The sequence below is a fragment of the Tyto alba genome, unplaced genomic scaffold (assembly GCF_018691265.1).
Source record: "Tyto alba isolate M040663 unplaced genomic scaffold, T.alba_DEE_v4.0 Super-Scaffold_1000006, whole genome shotgun sequence".
Classification (NCBI taxonomy): Eukaryota; Metazoa; Chordata; class Aves; order Strigiformes; family Tytonidae; genus Tyto; species Tyto alba.
In genome coordinates, this window is record NW_024881272.1 from 23610543 (window position 1) to 23632057 (window position 21515).

General features: G+C 52.7%; 1 protein-coding gene across 19 annotated transcripts in view; it reads left to right on the forward strand.

The window, feature by feature from the left end:
* PTPRF (protein tyrosine phosphatase receptor type F) overlaps positions 1–21515 on the forward strand; it is a 389043-nt gene that overhangs the window by 350150 nt on the left and 17378 nt on the right. For 10 of the 19 annotated variants that reach the window (XM_033000823.2, XM_033000824.2, XM_042803813.1 and 7 more), the window contains 6 exons: positions 2393–2547; positions 3422–3433; positions 5749–5864; positions 8692–8724; positions 11706–11803; positions 19646–19769. In XM_033000823.2, coding sequence (XP_032856714.1) covers positions 2393–2547; positions 3422–3433; positions 5749–5864; positions 8692–8724; positions 11706–11803; positions 19646–19769 — 538 coding nt within the window. The remainder of the gene's footprint in view (positions 1–2392; positions 2548–3421; positions 3434–5748; positions 5865–8691; positions 8725–11705; positions 11804–19645; positions 19770–21515) is intronic. The other 9 variants (XM_042803839.1, XM_042803918.1, XM_042803913.1 and 6 more) reach the window with 3 other exon arrangements.

Below are 21515 nucleotides of genomic sequence, written 5' to 3' on the forward strand. Positions count from 1 at the left end.
CAATAAGCAGAGAGCAGCACGGTGAGACCTGTGCATCAGTGTCCAGCCATAAGCACGGAGGGCAGGAGTGGTGGTGGCAGCAGTAGCAATGGCCAGTGTGTAAATAATGGAAATAATAGAGATGCACAGAATACTTTGGTCAGCTTCCAAGCTGCAGCTCCCTTCCTCAGCCTCGTTTGCTTGTAATGGCTCATTAGGGCTGGTCAAGTTCTTTATTACTCATCCAGCTCATATGTTCTTGTGGCAAGATGTGCACACTAGTGAGGGAAGGAGGGTCACAGATTAACAGCAAGGTAAGGCAGAGGCCTCGGAATGTGCTATCCCGGCAATCCCTGTCAAGAAGAGATGACCTTAACTAGTTGATCCCAGACTATCATCATCATCTCCTCCCTAGCGTAGATCTGCCACAGCCCTCCAGTGAACCACCAGCCAGCACAGTTATTACACCCTGCTTCTAGAGACCACCTTTCTGCATCCCCCACTGCGTCGCATCCATTTTCATTTGAAGCATGAGGCACTCTGTCCAGGGCTGTGCACTGTCTCCCCCACTCAGCTCCTCTTAAATTGCTTGCTGTGTCTCTAGTGTCAGCAGGTGAGCGTAACATTGCCATTCTTCAAAGGCAAATGGGAGTGTGGTTGAAACACCTGCCTCTCCCAGCCTGCCTTTGGAAATGCCACTGAGATAACAGTCCTTCTGATCTCTACCGCTTCTGGCTTCTCTTGGAAGGAGGCATCTCCAAAGCGTGTCTGCAAAAATACAAATCTTTGCCCCTTGCAGAAAGCTTTGGAGGTGGGCACACGTGTTACTTTTGCTGTACAGATCAGTGTGCTCCTTCCACTACCCCAATGCAGCTTGACCCTTCTGGCTAGTCACAGGCAAAGCCTTCATGCCTTCCTCACATAGTAGCCACTTGCCCATACGAAGGGGAGCCCCAGGCCTTCTGCTCCATCCTCTCACCACCACTGTAGCATCTTCTTGTCTCTGCCACGCTCAGAGTTGTTGCTGGCTCTCTGCCCTGTTGTTTGAACTGGTTGAGCGGGTGCAGAAACAGGCCGATGGGTTGCAGTGATCCCATGCAGGCTTTCTCTAGGAACAGAAAGGAACCAGGGGCCACTAGCTGTTTTGGGGTCACTGAAACAGGGTCTCACAGAGCTGAAAGGTTTCATGGACAAAGCAGCAACCATCCCCCATGCTCTGCCTCCAGCCAGTGGCATCTCTGACCACTGATAAATCTGGGGAGAGCAGCTCAGATGCTGTATCTCTGTGTGCTGCCAGAAGGATGTGACAGATAAGAGCATTTTCTGTACTCCACACATGTTTGAAACCAGGCTGGCTGGGATCAAGGGCACCTGTGAGAGGAGATCAAGATGTGCATTTGTGTGACAGCAGCACACTTGATTTTCCCCTTTCTTCCCCTCACATGCATGCAGACATGAAGTGCATGTTGAAACTTCAACCTTAAAGCAGGCAATTTATAGATCCACGGGCACCTCTTCAGTGGCCAAAACTTTCTATGGCAGGAGCAGAGCGTTTTTGGCTTCCTAATGCAGGGCAGCAGGTGCTGCTGAAAAGCCACAGGCACTGAACTGATACAGCTCTGGCCCTCTCTAATAGGGGGAAAGGATTTCTTTTTTTCCAGCATTTAACCCTTCTGACCCAGTGAGGCTGAGCTGTGAAGGGACAACACAGCTCCATATGCCTTAGCAACAGCAGCAGAAAAAGCTAGGTGCGGTGTCATTTTTCTGCAGGAAGGGTTTGGGTCTCTGCTAATCCTGTCTTGCTGGTGGGGCTAGAAAGCTGTCCCTTCGGGTTATAAATCACTGGGCTTCCAGGTTGCAGGAGTCTCTGGAAAAGAATCTGTGAGCGTGAGCCCTTTTCTAAGGTCTGTTTATCAGGGCTGAGACATCAGGTAGCAAAATGTTCCTGTCATTTCGTTCCTTTAAGAAAACCACCTAGCCCAGCAGGAGTTTTCCTAATATAGCCCTGTCCTGGAGAGATGTGTTGATATCAGCACAGCAGGTATTATCAACCACTTAGGAATCATCAGCCAGACCCACTGTGCAATTGGTTGAGATTCAAAAGCTTGTGATTTGGCTCCGAGAGAATCCAGGGCTGGCAAGTGGCTCTTAGCTGGGCTGCTCCAGTTTGGCACTTCGGGGCCAAGTTGCTGGCACTGGGAATGTTTCACACCAGGAAGAGACTGCTTCCACAGCATGACCTCCGCTGGTGCTGAGGGAGGGAGGATCCCGTGGTGTGCTGCCGGCGTTTGAGAAGCAAAACTGTTCCCTGCGAGCCAGAGGCAAGGGGAAGCCTCCGTGTTTCAGGGATGTAGCGTTGCTATAGGATAATGGACACTTGCTTTTCTCTCCCTCTCCTGCCGGTGCTGTTCAGAAGAGATATGCAGCCAGCCCCTATTCGGATGAGATCGTGATGGAAGTGGCTTCAGCAAAGCAGCAGGATGAACCAGAGATGCTGTGGGTGATGGGACCCGTCCTGGCCGTGATATTAATCATCATCATTGTCATTGCTATACTCCTCTTCAAAAGGTGAGATCCAGTCCAGGACATAGCAGTTATGGCACGAGCACTACAGGTGGTGGCACCTTCAAGAGCCTCCTTGTAGCCTTCAGTTATGGGGTGCTCTGACAGACAGTCCTTGGTGGTCACGGGGAGGAGGAAGGTCTCTATTTGGCAGAGCAGAAGGCTGCTTTATAAAGAGAGCAGAAGGACTGGATATGCAGAAGGTAATTAATACCAGCACCGGGACACAGAACTGCTGTGGATTCTGGAAGCGTGTGAGCAGTGAGACAGAGGAGAGAAGCTTTGTCCCTAAAACCAGTGTGACTGCTCTCTGGTCTCACAACTTGGATTTCCACCCTTGAGGACTTCTCTATTACTGTTTTTTCTGTGGAAATTGCCTGCTTGATCTCTGGCAGGTGCCCCACTACTGTGAATTTTGACTGAGAAACATGGTTTTGGTGGTGAGAACAGGGCATGGATGTGACAGGCTGAAATCAGAGTAGGAGCTCTCTTCTTGAGGCCTCTCAGTGCTGGCTACCGGCTCAGGACCATCCACGCTCTGTGCTACCTGCTGAAGCAACCACCTGCTTTTGTGTAGCAGAGCAGTCCTGCTAGAGCTGTAACTGTAGTGCGAGATGATTGTTAGTCCTCCCGAGGAGCCACAGGTTGCATTTGCATGTGTTCTTGTAGCCTGTTCAATTACAGCAGGTCATTCTCTATCAGCTCAGCTCCCAGGTTCTGCTCCTCCTGGACTCTCTATTTACATATGTATCTGTAGCTCAGGGATGGGAGCTGGCTTTGTTGTCTGATTAAATGGAGCTCTGCTGTGCATGTGCAGTCAGTGCCTTTCTGTGTCAGTGATCATCTCCTTTCTTCTGTTTCTGCTCTCCCCTGGATCTAGTAAGCAAGAAAGGTATGAATCCATTGTATCTTCTTGTTTTGGTAAAATTTCAAGTCTATTTGCCTTTTTAAAAATCAAGTCTGAAGCTACTAAGGGGCATCTTTGGTTTTGGGAGCATGGAGCATGCCAGCCCTAGGGATTTGCAAATACTGTTTCCTCAAAGGTATCAGTCTCTTAGCAATTGTGAGCCTCTCACAGCTCTTAGGGAGACAGATCCAACATAAAGACTTCCCAGATTGTTTTTGCAATTAAATTAAAAACCAAAAAAACAACACCAGCAGTTACATAACAACACCAGGGTTTCTTTGTTTTCTCAGTCACTTCAGACTGAGAGCTGTTCTGTCAAGAATGCAGGTGCATTCTTGAGGAGGCTTTAAGGGAATACCAGGCAATTGTAAGACACAAAGTGTTTGCTGGTCTTTAAGGAGAGAAAATGACCCCGGGGGGATTTCTGTACCTGGGCCCCAAGCACACTGTGCCCAGCTTGGCTTAAATTTGCTTTGTCCCAGAGTGTGGTATGAGTGGAACACCAGGAAGCAGCACCAGCCCACTGTGCTCAGACCTCGCATTCATATCCCTGCTGTGTCCCAGCCCATGCAGCAGCAGCATATTCCCTTCCAGCACCACCTGCATGCTCAGAGTGATGCTGAGTTATCCTACAGTTTTTTGCTGTCCAGCTTCTCTTTGGGGGCATTTTCTCCCAAAAGTATCTGTGCAGCATATTCACAATGTCAAATCTACAATGGAAATGAATTGAAGCTGAGTAGCAGTGGATAGCTTGGGATCTGGAGGTTTGTTTATCAGTTGCCCTGACTAGGCTAATGAGAGAAACAAACATTAATTATGTGCTGTGCCCATTCCCCGGAAAAGCTGGGCCACTTTGCTCAAGGGCTCAGGGACTGGCACACGGTAGCACATGACACATCCTGCTGTGTTTCTGATAGAGGAAACACTGCTTTGTTTGTTTGGCATGTATTTTCCTTTTTTTCTATCAATGCTCTCAGTCCTTCAGCTCTTTTGTCTCAGTGCAGGCACTTAGAAGGCTTCTGAGATGTTGAGATGACTCAGAGTAGTGTAAGACTCACAAGCTAGTCTTCCCCATTGAACAACCCCAGTGTTTGATGCAGCCGCAGGCTGCGGTTGAAGCTTGCTCACAGTCTGGGCCACAGCACGAACGCAGGTTTCACTCTTGATTTATGTACAAAATTTTCCCTAGTTGCTCCTCACTCCTGCCAGCCCAGCATGCCCAGTTCCCCATGGAAGTGATAGCTGCCTGTGCCTGTACAGAGTGTTTCTGATCACGCGTGGCTCAGCGTCACCACCATCCAGGATGCAGCTGCCTCTGTGCAGAACCTGGCAGCCCTTCAGGGTGCTTTGAAATGTCTCACAAGGGGGTAGAAAGCAGAGACTGACTGTTGCGACTTGCAGGATGGTAAATGTGCTAGCATTCGTGCAGACTAGCAGTGATGCAGCTCCCTCTCTTCCAGAAAACGTCAGGTCAGCGGAGGGGTTCACCATCGGGCAAAATCCATTTGGGGGCTGTAGCCAAGAGACAAAGTCTCTGCGTCTTGCTGCATGATCAGTACATTGGCAAAGTGTCAGGGTCAGCACAGACTCAGAAGAGAGTACTGCTCTCCAGCCTCCTGCCCAACACCTCTCATAGGTATATCGCCTGTATTTCTAATACTGAGCTAGAAGTGGGACTTCAAGAATCTCTAGAAACTCTTCTTGCAGTATTAGGTTTTCCTTAATATTCACTTGTCCACTTTTTGATTGGATCTGTCCCTCCTTTGCCTGTGAATTCCAGCAATAGCCTGAGGTGGTGGCATTGCTTTAGGCATAAATATAGTGTGAAGAGACAACAGTGTATTTTATTGTTCCATTAATACACGCCTTGGGTGCCTTCAACCATTCAAGACATGTATTAATGGCCCAATAAAACACACCCTGAAGAGCCTTTACGCTATTATATTACAGCATTCTATATTTAAATATTTCTAATACTTGAAAAAAAAATTTTATATATCCTTCCACTACATGAAATAGTTCCTAGAGAGAGTAAGAGGAAACAACATCTTGCATCTATCTGCTTTTTCTCTAATAAATATTATGCAGAATATCGCATTTCAAAGTGCCTCACTAATCAAACCTCTGCCATTGCTTACATATGATCTTTCCTGTTTTATAGATGGGAAATTGGAGGCACAATAGAGGATGTGACTTGCCCAGAGCCCCAGGGAGCCTAGGATGGAGCTGGGTGTCTGGGACACAGGGATGCCAGTCTCTGCCAGAGCTCACCTGTTGGTCTCTGTCCTCTTTGTCTGTAGGAAAAGAGCACACTCCCCCTCTTCCAAGGATGAACACTCCATCGGCCTGAAGGACTCGCTCTTGGCTCATTCCTCTGACCCAGTCGAGATGAGGCGGCTTAACTACCAGACTCCAGGTAGGGAACAGATAACTCCCCTGTGTCCCACCTCCTCCGGCTCCCCTTCACCACGTCCCCATGCCAGAAGAGGAGTTGCAGTTCTCCTCCCCAGCAGCTCTGCACCTTCTCAGTCAGTGGCACAGAGGGGGCTTAGACCAAGGATATCCAGGTGTCCATTTTCTGGTCTGCACATCCTTCTGCCTGGCCCTGTCAGTGCAAGCACATGAGGCTGGGGAACCTGGATGGGGTCAGTCTAGTGTGTGGTGTGTGTCAGACCTTATGTGAAGCTCCCTGCAGTTGCCCTGAGCCAGGAGGAGTCCCCACACAGCGTTGGGAGAGCTCACCAGTTCCTGCATCCATGTTGCTCCCGGGTGCTGCACTGGCTTGGTCCGGGCTGGGATTCAGGGCTGAGCACCACTGGTGCAGTGCTGGCCACAGGGGCTGCGTCTAGGGGGGATCAGGAGGTACAGAGAGCCTTTGTACTGCTGGGGGTGTCCCAGCAGCTTCGTCCTGGGATCTTTGGTGTGCTGACTCTCCTGGTCTGCTCAGCTAAGCGTGAAGAGAAGAGCTACCTGAAGCCTACATTGCTCCCCAGCCAGTGCTGTGGCCCAGTGAAGGGCACTGCTGGTCACGGTGGTCTCAGTGCAGATGATAGTTCAGTAAAAGCTGTTGCTTTCTGCGTGCAACTTCACTGCAGAGCATCTTGTCATGCCTGCACTGGCCTGTGGTGCCTCAGGGTGTAACTAGTTTGCCAGCCCGCAGAGGCAACTGTACTTCGCACTGCGGAAAGGTCTCGTGCTGCTGCTTTGTGTCTGTACCCCTCTGATGGCACCAAAAGCGCAGTACCTGTCATTGTAGCGATCAGAGACAGGCTCGCCCTGACTCATTCAGAGCCTTTCAGAGAGTCCAAGTCCTAGATGAAGTGGGGGAGCGCTTGGGCTTTTGTGATGGAGGGAGCAGTTCAGCAATAAATGAGGCACATACAGCTCTCTTCTAACTTGCAGCTCCTCCTGATCTGTAACCTACTTTCCTTTTCCTCCTGCTGCTCATTCATCTCAGAGCTTTCATCTAACAGGAGAGTTTTGAAGGGATCATTTCCTGATGTAAGCCTGCTGTGTCTGGGAGAGAGGGTAAGAGGAGCCTTTGGCTGCTCACAGCGGTCTGGCTCAGACCTGGGGTGGGCTTCACCACCACATCTCCCTCCATGCCAGAGCAGCTGTCAGAGATCCGTGGTTAGTGCATCTCCCAGGCAGGGCTGATGGCAGATCTCATGGGTAGGATGCAGCAACAGCTTGGCAGTTGCCAGCAGAGCTGGCAAGTTAAGGGGCCACAACACAGACCAGTGTGGTGTTGCAGCATTGGGAGGACAATGCTGTGGGGAGCAAGGGAGGCACCAGCGCTAGAGGAGGAACATCTCAACAGGCATTGGGAGCAGCATAAGGGGAGGGGGTCGCACGTAGTCAGCAACAGCATGCAGCATCGTGAGGAGGAGCCAGGTGTTGAACAGGGCTGTTCCAGAACACACATGTGCATGGCGACAGGCCTCTGTGACTTGTCTCTGCTGCCCAGGGACACAAGAGCCATCTTTGCTGTATGCTTTATATTGCACAGAGGACTGTGACAGGTCAGGCTTGCTCCTGCTCCCATGTCCAGTGAGATTGGGGTGTTTGCAACAAGGATATCCCTTGCTAGAGCTGTAAGAAGTGTCAAGAGCTGCCATCAGAGAGAAGAGGGGTCTGGCGAATTTTCTTTTCCCACCTAAGGATAAGCCAAAGATGCTGGCTCATTCATTATGTTTGAAGAGTTCTCTAGAGGGACAAAATCAACGCAAATTGCCCAGTTCACTTGAAGCAGCAGCAGTGCCCTGGAGTGCTGCTAACCAACACTCCCCCACCAAGTGACAGCACTGTGTCCTCTTGCCCTCCATATTACTCGTGAGGCTCTGTGGAGCGGAAGCAGAGGCGTGCAGCTAGAAGTGACTGTTCCAGTTCCTGATGAGCTTGTCCTTATTAATGAGGAGGCATGAAAAGCACCAAGCCCGATGGGCCCATGCTGTGGCCCCTGTCACCCACCCGAGGCCGAGGCAGTGCTGTGTGGATGCATTGACAAGAGGTGCTGGCCACTGGCCCTGCATGCTTCGGTAGCTGGTGTCCCTGCTGGAGTGTGCTGAGCTGGGAAAACTTGTTTAATGCATAATTAATTGGCTACTGTTATTAAATATTAAGCTTTCTCATTTTTGTGGTTTTTACTTCAGATAAGGGTTATTTCCCCTACTGTCAGCCTCTCTGTACTAACGTACCACTGTGCCAAGTCGCTGAGGATATGGGAGCAGGCACTGTCCCAATATGCCATGAGGCTGAGATGCACTGCTGATGAGCTGCAAGTGAGCTGAAGGCTCAGGGGCACAGAGTAGGGCTTGTTGAGGCTGAATGCAGTCCTCCTGGCCACTGAGCAGCACAGATGTCCCCTGTACCTGCCATCCACCAGCCCTTGCTGGCTCCCCTTGGGCACAGAGCCGTGGACAGTGGTGTGCAGTGAGAAGTGTAGCTCTTGGTGCCAGATGAAGACCTGCACGCTCGGTCCCCTGTGAGTACCTCCAGCTCCACATGTTTGTCAGCATCAGGGGATGGCGCTGGCCTGATCCAAAAGCCCAGTGTGTAATGGCCAGCTGGAGAGCAGCCCCTGGGGCCAGGCAGCTGGTCCTGTGTGGGAGGAAGGCTCCTGGTGGTGTGACAGATGGTGCTTTCCTTTGCATCCTCATCTCTTTGTCTTTCCATTTCTGAACCTCTGCGATGACTAAAAGCTAATGGGTTTTCTGTTCTTGCCCCGTTTCTTTTCTTTGCAGGTGCCAGTGTCCCCAGTTGCCCGAATATCTCAAGTTAGTTTTAACTCCTGTGTTTATCTTTCAACACCTTTTGCTTTTTCTTTCCCTTTCTCTCGTCTCTAATTTTTGTTTCATCATGAAGGTCACCCTCACTCACAGCAGACTGTAGAACGGCAGTGATTTTGCTTTCTGACATGATGTGTGGGGCCAAGCTTGGGTACCGGTTGCACAGCACTATGGCAGCTCACCGCAATACAGTGCAGAAGGGGGAAAGCTGTGGGTGCTGGGCTGCCTAGAGGCTCCTGCAGCAGACCTTTGCCTGCTCCCAGGTCTTCTGCCCCTGGCAGTGCCATGCCAGGCTCTGCTGTGGCACCAGGCCTGCAGCTGCACCTGTGTGGGGGCAAATAACCTTGGCCATTCTGGTGGGTGTGGTGAGCTAAAAACCGCTAATGAACAAATTGAAGGGTGCTCTGCAGCCCAGTAGTTGAACAAAATCTCCTCCTACCTCAAGCAAACTGGTTTCCCTAGACTGGGTCGCCTGTGCCATAGAGTTAGGCAGAACAGATGCCAAGGGATGCTGATCTCTGAACTGCCATCCAGTTGGTCTTCTTGGCAGTGCTGGCACGCGAGGCCCAGGCACAGGGCAGAATGAACTGCCACTGGATGGAGTAGTACCAGCACTATGGGTGTAATTGCCCTTCTATCTCTTGTCTTGTGAGCTTCAAGTTCATTCTCAAGTGAATTTGTGAGCTTCAGGTTCACTCTCAAACAGCCATAAAAGCATGTCCTCCCTGCTGCTTGATGTACAAGGCATCTGCATGTGCACGCAGGAATGGGAGGAGTACATAAAATAGATGCTTCCCTCAGGAACAGAGCCAAGGGCTTTGCAGTCTGCAGCCCTGTGGGCAGTGTGAGACCTCTGAGCCCTTCTAGCCTGGCGGAAAGCTCATTGTCCTCTCGCCAGAGTCAGTGGAAGAGCATGTAGAAGTCCTGGCAGTGTGTACAAATCTCCTCTGTCTAGCCTTACACCATCAGTGGCAGTTGTTCTAGGTTCACCATAATGGAATACCAACCACCTCTTTCTCCCCATCTGCTCTTGCAGCTCCTTTGTTGCTGAGACACCCTTGTATTTCTCCGCAGAGATGAGTGTCTGCAGCTCTGCTGTGGTCCATGGCTCTGCCGTACTTCATATATAACCGTGCTGGGATAAACACGTAGTGTGGCTATGTTTCAGCCTCTTTCTTCTTCCAGCCCCACACTTCTGCCTCAGTCCCACACTGTTCTCCTCATTCAGTTGCTCCTCAGTACTAGCTCTACACTGCAAAGGCTGCTCCCGAGCTACAGCCTCTGGAGCTCTGGCTCTGGCACCAATGAGCAAATTGTGCAGAAATCAAAGCATCGTCTTTATCGGCCTGCTCAACCACCTCAAGGATCCTGATGGGTGAAGTGGCAAACAGAGAACCATTTGCAGGAGGACCTCAGCACAAAGCAGAAGAGGGATCTTTGCTTCTCCATCCATCCATGTGCTCTCAGGCCATTCGTGGATAGTTCCGCACTGTCAAGTGATAGAAGGACAAGTGTGTGTTGGATCGGGTCTTGCCTGTACGCAGCAATGTCAGGTGCTGTTGACAGAAGTGTGAGGAGCCCTGCTGTGCAGCAGCTGCGGTGTAACACTTCCATGTTATCACCTAGTGACTTGTCACCACTTAATAGAATGTACATACCCAGCCTGGGGACTGCTCCGTCACCTCAGCGGCCCATCACTGCCATCTGTGGCAGCATTCACGCTCCTGAGCGATTGAGAAGCTCCTGGCCATGCTCCAACTTGTCTCCCTGGGTGTGAATGAACAGCTTCAGCCTATTAATAATCATTATTACCCACACGGGGTTTCTGGGAAACCCACAGAGCAGCCGATGGAGTCACGAGCCTTGGGATTTGGATGAGCCAGGCTCTGGATGAGATGTTTCACAGCCACATTCCTGCCAATTCACCATCTCAGCTTCAGAGAAAGAGACCACGATGGTTGAGCCATGAATCCCAGGGCCCCGGTAGGGCTCCTCCCTATCCCACACGTGCACCCCACAGGACCTGTCCCCTGTGTGGGATCCCCTCCTCTGGGGCTCTCCCCCGAGCAGGGCTTGGGCTATGCCCGTGATGAGCCATACTGTGCATCCCTGCTTTAGACAGAGCAAGACTTCTGCCATGGCTTGAGCTGCATCCCAGCTCGCAGCAGCCTCCCAGAAGCTGCTGTAGGGCACGTCGCTGCACGTGGTGCCTTGCACCAGCCAGCCCAGTGGAGCTGGATTTTGGGCCCTGGAGGTGCCTCTGCCTCTGGAGCACCACTGAAAAGCACTTGAGTTACGCAGCTACAGGCAGAGCTGCTCCTCAGCTCTCGGGAAGTTGCACAATCTCTGACCAGGGGAGTAGCCATTCTTCCATGAGGGTCTTCCTATCTTTCTCTAGCTCCCCGGGGGCTGGGGCAGCATCTGCCTACCCAAAAAGCAGTGCACATACACCGCAGAGGTTTCCCCTGGTGCAGGTCTGGGAGAGTTTCTTTTTGGCTAATGCCATTGTGAGGAGTGAGTGAGAGGATCAGCCTCAGCCCTTGGCAGTGAGAGGGCGACAGAGAATCAGCGTGTTCAACTTCAGCCCACGCTGGAGCCCAGGAAGCACACTGACAGCATATCCTCGGCCCGTTCCTGCCAGGGGCTTGCCCGAGCCCCTGCCCACTGCGTGGCCTGCTCTGTGTGCCCGGTGGCCGTACTGTCCGAGCATGCTCACCCGGTCATGCACATTTTGCACATCACCTTTCTGTTTTGTTTCACCGAACCGTGTGCTCTGAGAGTGTGTGCAGCATGCCGTGTGAGCTCGCCGGCTTCCCATCCATCCCGCCCAGCGCTTCACATAGTCACACGTGTCCGCCTTGCACCCACCTTTCGGGTTTGCTGTGCACTTGCTGTTGCTGAGCCTTCCTCGGGCCGTGCAGAGCCGTAACCGTTTTCCTCTCCCTCCTCCCTCCCTGTCTCGCTTGCAGGCATGCGTGACCACCCCCCCATCCCTGTGACAGACCTCGCCGACAACATCGACAGGCTGAAGGCCAATGACGGGCTGAAGTTCTCCCAGGAGTACGAGGTGAGCGTGAGAGCGTGCGGGGCGGTGGGAGCAGAGTGATGCTGGCCAGGACCCCCAGCAGAGATGGCTTGGAAGCGGAGCCGTGCCTCCCCCGCCCCGGCATCGCCTGCGCGGGCCCCGAGCCAGGCCTGGGAGCCTGCCAGCTCTCCCTGCCAGCCCCGGAGTGGTGGGAACTCGCCTTGAGCAGTTGAAGCACGGCTTGTACGGGGGAAAAGCCTTGCAGCTGAACGCGCAGCAGCCTACCGCGCTCCCGCCATGGTTACGGTCTTAGGAGTGACTGGGAGCTCGCGTCTACCTGCCTGGGCTGTCGCTGCTTGCTTTGTTCTTCTGCTCTGCAAGGGCAGCCCTCCATGCAGGTTGGCTGAGGTATTTCAGTCCACAGCATCCTGTGCCCCTTCGCTTCCATCTGCATTCAAAGCTTTGCTTTCTGTGCCATCCTCTGCTGCTGACAAGCATGCGTTCGGGTTTTCATTCCTGCTTTCCCCATCTAACCTCCCACTGCACACTGCTGGACTGTGCTGGCAATAACCTGTGCCATTCAGCATCCCCGACTCTAGAAACTCTGCTAATATCCCACTGCCCTGGAGCAGTCCCAACTCCCCTCCCTGCATGGAGCTCTCTCTGCCTGTGCCCTGCAAGCCTGAGCTGCAAAATCCCCTGTGCTGCTGAATCACACTCTTGCCCTTCTCCATATCTCTGGTGGAGCCCGCCGATGGGTACTATCCACACGCCTTTGCTTGCACACACAGGCACGTGCTGGACATCTGGTGAACCCCCACCGTCCTGCACTGCACCTCTCCCAGCCCAACCCCCTCCAGTCCTGTCCTTGCCTGAGGACAACTTGCCACAGGGGTGCACTTGTGGAGGGGAAGGGGCTGACCTGCACAAGGGCTGCCTTGCCTTTCTCACCACTCTCTGGGCCAGATGATTAGGTTGAAATTGTGTGAAGTCGGGGGAAGTTCCTCTGCAGTCATGGAAGCAGCAATGGCAGGATTATGCTTTCCTGTGCTTACATGCAGGACCCTCTTGAGCTGCAGGGGACTTGTAAATAAACTCCTCACTAGTATTAAAGAGGGAATAAATTTGGGAAGTGTCCTTTGCATGTGTTATCGCTTCTGTTTGAATTGTTATCTGCCTGTGCCTGTGGCCTCCCCTTCCTGCAGCATACCTAAACTGATTTATGAGATGAGATCAGAACATTTGCCCACGAGGTAGGATTATATATGCCAGGAAAGGGAAAGCAGATCTATCTCTATGTTGAGAAGGTAAGGGACGAATTCCAGCTAGTTCAAAGGGTGTGCTGTGTGTATCTGAGGAGGGCACAGAGCTCCTTTTTGCTTCAGGATGCCAAGTAGAGGGCCATGCTGTCCCTCTACATTCTGCTGACTAGGCCAGAGAGGAGCTGAGATTTCACCAGCTACAGCAGAACATTACAACTTGGGAAATGTTTAGAGGAATAATGTGCTTCCCATGCAGTTACCTGTGTGTCCGTGTATGTCTTGCTAGTGGTGCCAAGGTATACAGACGTATCTGTCTGCCTTGGGCTTTTTGTTACAAGTCCAGCTGAAACGTTAGGCAGGACTGTCCACTGCACTACAGGCGGACTGTGCCTCTGCTGTGCGGTGGGATTCAGCACGATCTGGTGCCTGTGCACTCCTGTCCTCGCGCGAAGCCTGCACGGGTTCAAACCTGCAACATAATACTGTGCTGTGGGAACTGTTTTCGAAAAAATGAGCGTTAAGTAAATTCTCTTAGCTGTTTTCATTAGCATCTCTCTTCTCATTTCTCTTTAGAATATCATGGCTGGTTGAGAGCACCAATCAGTTGTACTTTTCATATTGAAGCAGCTATTAAGTAGGTGATTGTTGCATGTAATTTTTTTCCTCTGGATTCTGCTGTGTTTGACACCTCATCAGCTAGAAATTACTGAACATGACAGGCTCATACAGTGTTTGACACTAGGATGAGACCCCAAAGCTGAAGGCATTGCCCCATGTTGGCATGTGGGGATCAGTACAGTCATTTCCCATTTGAAATGCCACTGAGAAAAATCCTGAACTGAGTTTGCAGAGAACGACAGCTGCCTGCGCAGGGTTGCCGTGGCAGTGGGCTCACCCTGGTCCCTGTGTGTGCGGGTTTGGCACCGCAGCAGCTCTCTTTGGGGCCTGTGGTGGGAGGGCTGTAGGGCAGGATGGGCACCACATGCACTGCTGAGTTAGGGAATCTGCAGAGTTAATGTGGAAATAGCAGAGGTGGGAGGGCAGCAGGCTGTGCAGCCCCTGCGGGAGCTTGTGCTTCCCAGCATGGGGAGAGGCAGGGGAACCACAGCTCACAAAATTCTGTGCAATTGCAGTCATTAGGTGATGCTACAGTCCCAGCACTCACCCTGGGACTTTGTGATCCCCAGAACTACGCAGAGCTGAGTGGTGACCCAGCACTTTGAAAAATGGAGCCCCCAACCCTGTTTCCCTGTGGCATGATAGTGCTGCTGTACTGGGCTTAGCACAGCTGAGCAGGGAGAGCCGAGGGACGAAGGCATCACAGATGAACCCCCAAGGCCCATCTGCTGTTTGGTTGTGCTTTGGAATTGTTGCATTCTCTGTGTTTTTGCAGAGCAGCTCTAGCAGCCTAACATCTCCATGGGGTGCAGGGCTGTTTATAGATGACTCACTTTCCAGGAGTGGTGGCACCCTAGGCAGACAGCAAATATTTCACAGCACTTTTAACCACTGAGGTCAGATGCCCAGAGCCATCAGTCTGACGCTTGCCTTGGATGTGCAAGGGATAGCAGGGTAACCTAGACACAGGTGACAGAAAACAAGACCTGTCAGCACCTTCCTGCACACCTGGGAAGGGAGCAGGGAGGGTGGCAGAGATTTCTCCGAGCCGTCTGACCTCCATTCCCGCAGGTCAGAGAACAAATATTGTTCACACCAGCTTGCCAGCCCAAGTGGCCAAGTAGCCTGTGCAACAAAGCCAGAACGGAGAGAGCTGTGCGCTGGCTGCAGCGAGAGCCGGCTCCCGAACTGCGGGTTAGCCCTCACCCCCCGTGGGCAGGGAGCAATCCCAGCTGGACCTGCTGGTACCCCCGGTGCAGCAGGAGGGGTTGACTTGCAGGTGCCGGGAGCTGAGCTGTCTGCAGGCACGGTTAACTCCGCTGTCGGCTGCTCTGGCGTGGGGCATAGCACAGCCTCCCCACACTCTCCTGGGCACGCAGCAGAGCTGGGGGGGAGCAGAGTGCAAGGGTCTGGCAGCAGCTCCTGGCCCGGCTGCACCAGGAGAGTATTTCATTTTTAGTGTACAGTGAGAGCTACAGTGAATTTACAGTGTGGGATTAATGGAATTAAATAAGTAGAAGGGAGTCTGAGGCCCTTAATTATTTATCTGCGGGCTGTGGCGGGCACTGCAGCTGTGTTGGAGCTCCTCCTGTGGGCCACCTTCCCACGCTGCAGCCTGTGGATGTGGGGTAAGATCCTGCCCTCGGATGGGGGGTACCCGTACCGGTACAAACAAGTGTGCTCACACACGCCACATCTCACACTTGCACTGTGGGATCCGGAAAGCCAAGCCCTGCCAGCCCCTTTGTTGCTATTAGCAAACACAGGACAGACTGCCTCCAGCCAGGGCTGGTTCCTGCTCCCTTGTGGCGTCTCCCATTTCTGGGCTAGATCCTGCACCACCTTCCCAGGGGTAAAATTTTCACTGTGGCCACTGCCCCTCATGCCCAGTCCCTTCGGCATGTCCCTCCAGTGGATGGCCCCGGGAGCAGAGCAGGCTGGAGGTGATGAGAGCCAGGCAGCATGGTGCTGCCCAGCACATTAGTTCCTGATAATCTTTAGGTTGTGCATGAGATTTGACTGTGCTCCTTCCTCCCAGTGTGCTGGGGAGGCTGCAGCCCCTTTCCCCACAGTTTCATATGAAGAGAAACACTGCTGGCCTGCCCAAACCCCGTGTTCACTTGCGTTTTCCTTTAAAGCTGCCGAAGACATTGCATCTCCCATGCCTGCAGCCACGGGGAGGCAGCTTAGGCATCCCTGGGGCCGCTGAGCCCAGGAGGTGCTGGACCAGGGTTCAGATAGCACCCAGGGAGCCACGTTATGGGTTTAATGGGCTAATCGGGAAGCTGCCTGGCAGGCATGCCGCGCTCACATTCCGGTAATAAGAATAATAAGGCTGAAGAGCTGCCAGCGATTGATTCAGGAGCATTATGTCCTCATTTGAGACGCAGTGCAGATTGACAGTGGTCAATGCCTGTGCTAATGGGGTTGATGTCGCAGGAGGCTGGGAAGCACTTGCAGCCCGAGCACCTTCCCCTCTCCGTGCCCTTGTGCACGGGCCGTGGCCACCCAGCTCCTTGGCTACCGCAGCCAGGGCCAGCCGGGCTGTCCCAGAGGTCTGCCTGCCAGAGGGATTTTGGAGCTGCACTAAGGAAGGGGAGTTGCAAACCCAAGGTAGACCGTATCTGGGAGACAAACTGGCACCCAGGGATGTTTTGAAGGCATTTGTAAAGTGCTCTCGAGTCTGTCGAGGAAAGAGCCTTTTTCCAGTCCCATTTCAACGGTCTGGCTCTGTCTGTATGTTGATGGCAGTAGCAGCAGGGATCCCTGAGCTGCTTTGGAGAATTGCTCCTTGTGCTTCCACGCTGGGAAGGAGGAATTTTACTAATTGGGCTTTTTCTTAATTTGCACTTGCTGTCTTACGCCTCCCCTGTCACTTTAAAGCAAAGCAAAACTAAAAGTCATGGTGCTTTTAAGTTTGTTCCTGGCTCATTTCCTTCCAATTTTCCAGCCCTTCTGCTTTCTAGGAAGAATGAGTTGAAAGTGTTACTCTGATCAAGTTTTGGGATGAAGCAGTGATTCTCATGAGTCTCAGAAAGGAACGAGAGGTCCCCGTGCCCAGGCAGCTGTGGAGCAAGGTGGGGAGACAAGGCAGTGCTGCCATAGTCAGGGGCTGCAGAGCATCGTACAGAGATGGGACAGGACTTGCCAACCACCACCCCGTGTAAGGGCTTCAACTGCTCTCCAAGCAGCCCATCATCCTCCCGTTTATTTACTCATTTGTTTGCCTTAAAGGGGGGAACAGGTGTACATTAATTCATCACCAGAGTTTAAATTAAATCATTTTACTTCTAAATGAGTCACTAATTTGCAGGAGTATTTAATTAGAGCCTCTTTGCACTCAGGTGCTGTATTACTTCTGACTTTCTCACCTGTTTGCCCTCTTAAGAGGCTGCTGATGATTAGATCATTTCTGCACATCGTCATTGCACATCAAAGCAATTAACCCTAATGGCAACACCTTGATGCTCCTCCTCTGTTCTGGGGGCTCTTGGCAGCCTTGTCTCCCCCAGGAAATAACCCCTTCCACTGCTGTGGCAGGACACAGACTTGCTGTGCAAAGCACACTGCGCCCCACAGCTTGGGCAGCCCTGCAGCCTTTTGGCAGTGACTTGCAGCATAGATTTAGTGCAAACAACTGCACTGAGGTCTCCCTGCAAAGGGAGGATTCGCTCCAGCACCCACCTGTGCCCAGCGCTGAGCGAGTGTTCACAGGGTGCGAGCAGGGCTTGTGCTTTCTTGTGTTGCTCCTCAGAGGCAAGAAAATGCTCACTCATACCCTCAGGGCCTGTCTTGGCTCCACCAGCATCTAGCCAGCTCTCTGCATGGGCTGTCTTTGCAGACTAAGGCCACCTTTTTGAAAAATAAGTGTTTATGTCTTTAATAGGCATTGGTAGATTTTCCTCCTTAGTTTGTCTGTGCTTCTCCTTCAGTGTGCTCCAGGTTGACTAGACTGGTATCAAAACCCCTCTCACTCATCTCTACTCCAAACAGAAAAGTCCTTACATGTTTTGTTCGTCTTACTTTTTCATGCCTTTGATCATTTCTATAGCCCCTCTCCAGCTCAGCCCACCATTAGGTGGGCAGCAGTCATCCCTGCCGCACAGATGAGGGAGGGGAGCATCCAAAGAGCTGATTCAGTGAGCAGCCTATCATGAAAAAAAAAAAAAAAAATACAGCTGCCTGAAGAAAATGAAGTGCCCCAGACAGCTGTGAGCTGTGCTGGGACATCTCTGTGCCTGGGCAGAGGAGCGTGCAGAAGCCGTGGCAGCCAGGCCAGTGGGTTTCCAGCCAGAAACAGTGCTCGCAGCCTCCACTCCCACCATCCCTGCTGCAGTGCCTCTGAGCGCTGCCGCTGCCTGCTTATTACGCTGATAATAGAAAATTGCAGGTTTTCTGTAGGAAATGTCTGTTTACATCCTACATTTCCCAAACTACCTATTAGCATCGCTGTGATGTCACATCCTCCTGTGCGTTTTCGTCACCGCTGGCCCCTCTGCCTGCTGGCAGCCTGCTGCTGCTGTGGGGAGGGTTGGTGGCGTGGGGATGGGCCACTGCTGCCTGGCCCAGCACCGGCCCGTGCCCTGTGCTCGCCACAAAGCCCTCAGCGCCGGAGCAACGATACGGGCAGTGCCCGTGCTCCGTACCCGAGCTGGGTACCCACACCTGCTGCCAGCTGCTTGGGAAGGGTCTGCTCAGCAGCACTGGAGAGTTAGGGGACAGCAGTGGGTGTCACCTTACGCACAGAGGGACGCCGAGGGCCGTCCAGGGCAGCCCAGTCAGGGAGCGGTGCTCAGCCTCTTGCTCACAGCTGATCCAGAGCTGACAGACTGGCGGGCGTTTTACTGCCTGAGAAACCTTCTGACATGGCTCTGTGCCAAGCGAGGAACGCGGATGCCTGCAGAGAGAATAACATGCAGTGCTTCCCCTGGCCTGTTTTGCTCATTATTTTTGCCTGTGGGCCAGCAAAGCTTCCAGGACCCTGAGCTGGAGCATGATTTTAAGAAGGCTTTGACTATGTTGGTAATTTTGGGGGGAGGGGGTTCATGGGATGACTGATTTCTGCTGTAGCTGCCTGCCCCGGGCTTGCCCAGGGCTGCATGTGCAGAGCAAGTCCCTGCACGAGGCAGCTGTCTTATCTGGGTGCCTCACATATCTCTCAGACAAAGAGGCCATCCCATCTCGGAATGGCTTTGGGAATGGCTCTTTTTCACCTTTTTTTGTGCTTGGACAAAGAGGAGAGGAAAAGCTTTGGGAGGGGGCTGCCTGGCCATGGAGGAGCTATGGACCAGCACAGGGCTTGTTGGAGAAGCATTGGGTGTGCGAGGCCAGGACACAGGTGGGGCTGGGATGTGTGCTTTCCAGGCAGTTGCACAGCATGCAGGCCTTTGGCCAAGATTTATAACCATGTCTCTTCTCCAGGTTTATAGTTCCTTGTCCCTCTATTAACTCAAACGAGAGATGTTTACATTGCATAAGTAGCTGGAGCAGTGGATAGTAACCTATCAATTTTCATGACTATTCCCTGGCAAAGCTCTTAGACTGTCTTGCAGGACACTGATACCCAAAGCTCCTGGGGCACAAGACACCCAGGGCTTGCTGTATTTCAGGAGACTGCAATTCAACAGCTAATAAAACCGCCAGGTCATGAACTGCGCAGTCCGGTCTCTGTGGAGTCCTGGCATAAGACCAAATTTCTGCTGATGGGTAGCTTCAGAGGAAAGGATGAGCACGCAGCGAGAGTGGAGGTGAAGGCTCATCTGCAGCAGGCTGCCCTAGCAAGGGGCTGCTTTGCCTGCAGGTCATGGGAGGCAGGTGCCACTGGGGAGTGGGTTTCGGTGTGGTCTGGCTTGACACTGCTGCTGGAGACACCCACGGAAGCTGCGTCTGGCCCGGGGAGAGACGTGTGGGGAGATGCAGATTTCCTGACTGAAACACACGTGTGCTGCAGCGTCCCGCTGTGCGGTAACCGTGCCTGACTCCCTCCCTCTCTTTCTCTCCCAAGTCCATTGATCCGGGGCAGCAGTTCACCTGGGAGAACTCCAACCTGGAAGTGAATAAACCGAAAAACCGCTATGCAAACGTGATCGCCTATGACCACTCACGTGTCATCCTGACCTCCATCGATGGTAAGAGTGACTCTGGAGTGGGCACCCCAGCAAACGGCTGAACCTGGCTGTAGCAGGGGACTGTCTTTTTCCCTGTTCTCAGTCGAGCAGGGGTGAACACTGAGAAACGTATCCAGCATCAGCATGAGCAAATGTGTATTATGGGTGGCAAGAAGAGAGGAAGGGCTCTGCAGAGCTGTCCCTGCTTTCCCAGTGTCCTCAGAGCAGTGTGCCCTGTCTGGTTGCTTCTTGCTACTGCTGGTGCCAGCAGAGATGTCTGTCCCAGCAGCCTCTCCTTGCTACTGGCCCCATTGTGTGACTTCAGCTGCCTTCCTCAGCACATGGTAGAACATGGCACTCCCAGCCCTACCACCCTCTGTCCCAATACAACTGCAGGGTTGGTATCTTCCTCTGGGACTTGTCAGTGTTTGCTCCCAAGTAAGTGCCCAGAGCTGTACAGGCTGAGGCATGCCCCTTCCCCTGGGACATCAAGCTCCATACATCCCTCTGCTCCATGGGAGATACATCACACCCTGGTGTTCACAGCACTGACCCCCATGGCTCCAAGAACCAGCCTCACATCTCTGAAGTCTGGGCTAATACATGGTTTTAGTGCCTGCTTTGCAGTCCCCTTGCACACAGAGGAGCTGGATCCCAGGTTCCGAAGCCCAGGCTCACTCATTCCCACTGTTTTATAAATCAGCACCCACCTCATCAGCCCACTCATGGGGGTTGAGGAAGATGCTGCTAATACAATGCACCTCTGCATGGGGAAGAGACTAGGGACTGGCTTTGTGTACAGGTGGCTCTGCAGTCATTAGAGTCCTTTTTCTTGGTATGGAAGACTCTTTTCTAATGCTAATGCACCAGTCCTCTGTGGAGGAGGAAGAGGGGTCCAAACGGTCTCTCACAGCAAAGCCTGTTCAGCAGCAGCTATGCAAAGGCCTGGCGTGCCTGATCGTGGGCAAACCCTGTGAGACAGCTGTGGGGTGAGCACATGAGGGAATCCCTGTTTTCCAGCCTGACTCAGTTGCTGTAAGTGGCGTCTGTGTCTTCCTGGGAACTGTTCCCACAGCGCCCTGCCAGGTCCCGGCTGCCCATGCCAAGGGAGCCGGGCGCTGCACTCCAGCTGCTGCTGCTCCCCCAGAGCCGCTGGCGCTTTGTTTCTGCTGGAGACTGCTGGGCCCTGCAGAAAATTCCTCAGGACAAAAGGGCAAGGGGGAGACCCCCAGCTTCATTTCCTTCATCTAATGAAATGCAGATACACTCTCCTTGGGAGACAAGGGGGTTCCTGCTGCTTTCCCTCCCTGCAGCCTGGGCAGCCCATGCTGAGCAGGGTTTGGAAACACAGCCCCAGGCCTCTGCTTTGCCACATTTATTTTAGTAACTGTGCGTTTGCATTTTAAAGGCCTTTACAAGAAAGTCCTTTCCTTAAAGTGGTGGGGGCAGAGTGGGGAGCTGGAGCAGCCTCTGCCAGCAAGCAGCAGAGAGGGGTCTCACACTGAGGAGGGTTTCAGTGGTGATGGGAGGAAGGTCTCTGGCTCCTCTGGGGTATTTGTCCCTGCAGGAGGGATGGGAGGACATCTGTGCCTGACATCCCCTGCTAACAGAGACAAGCTAATGAAGCAGCCTCATTTTTAAAAGGTGCTGTAGAACCATAACGAATTGCTGGTGAATTTAAGACAATTATTTCAATCAGTTGCTTGGGGCCAAATGAGCTCCTTAATATTCCTGCCTGTGAATTTCCCTTTGTGTGTGGGTGGCAGC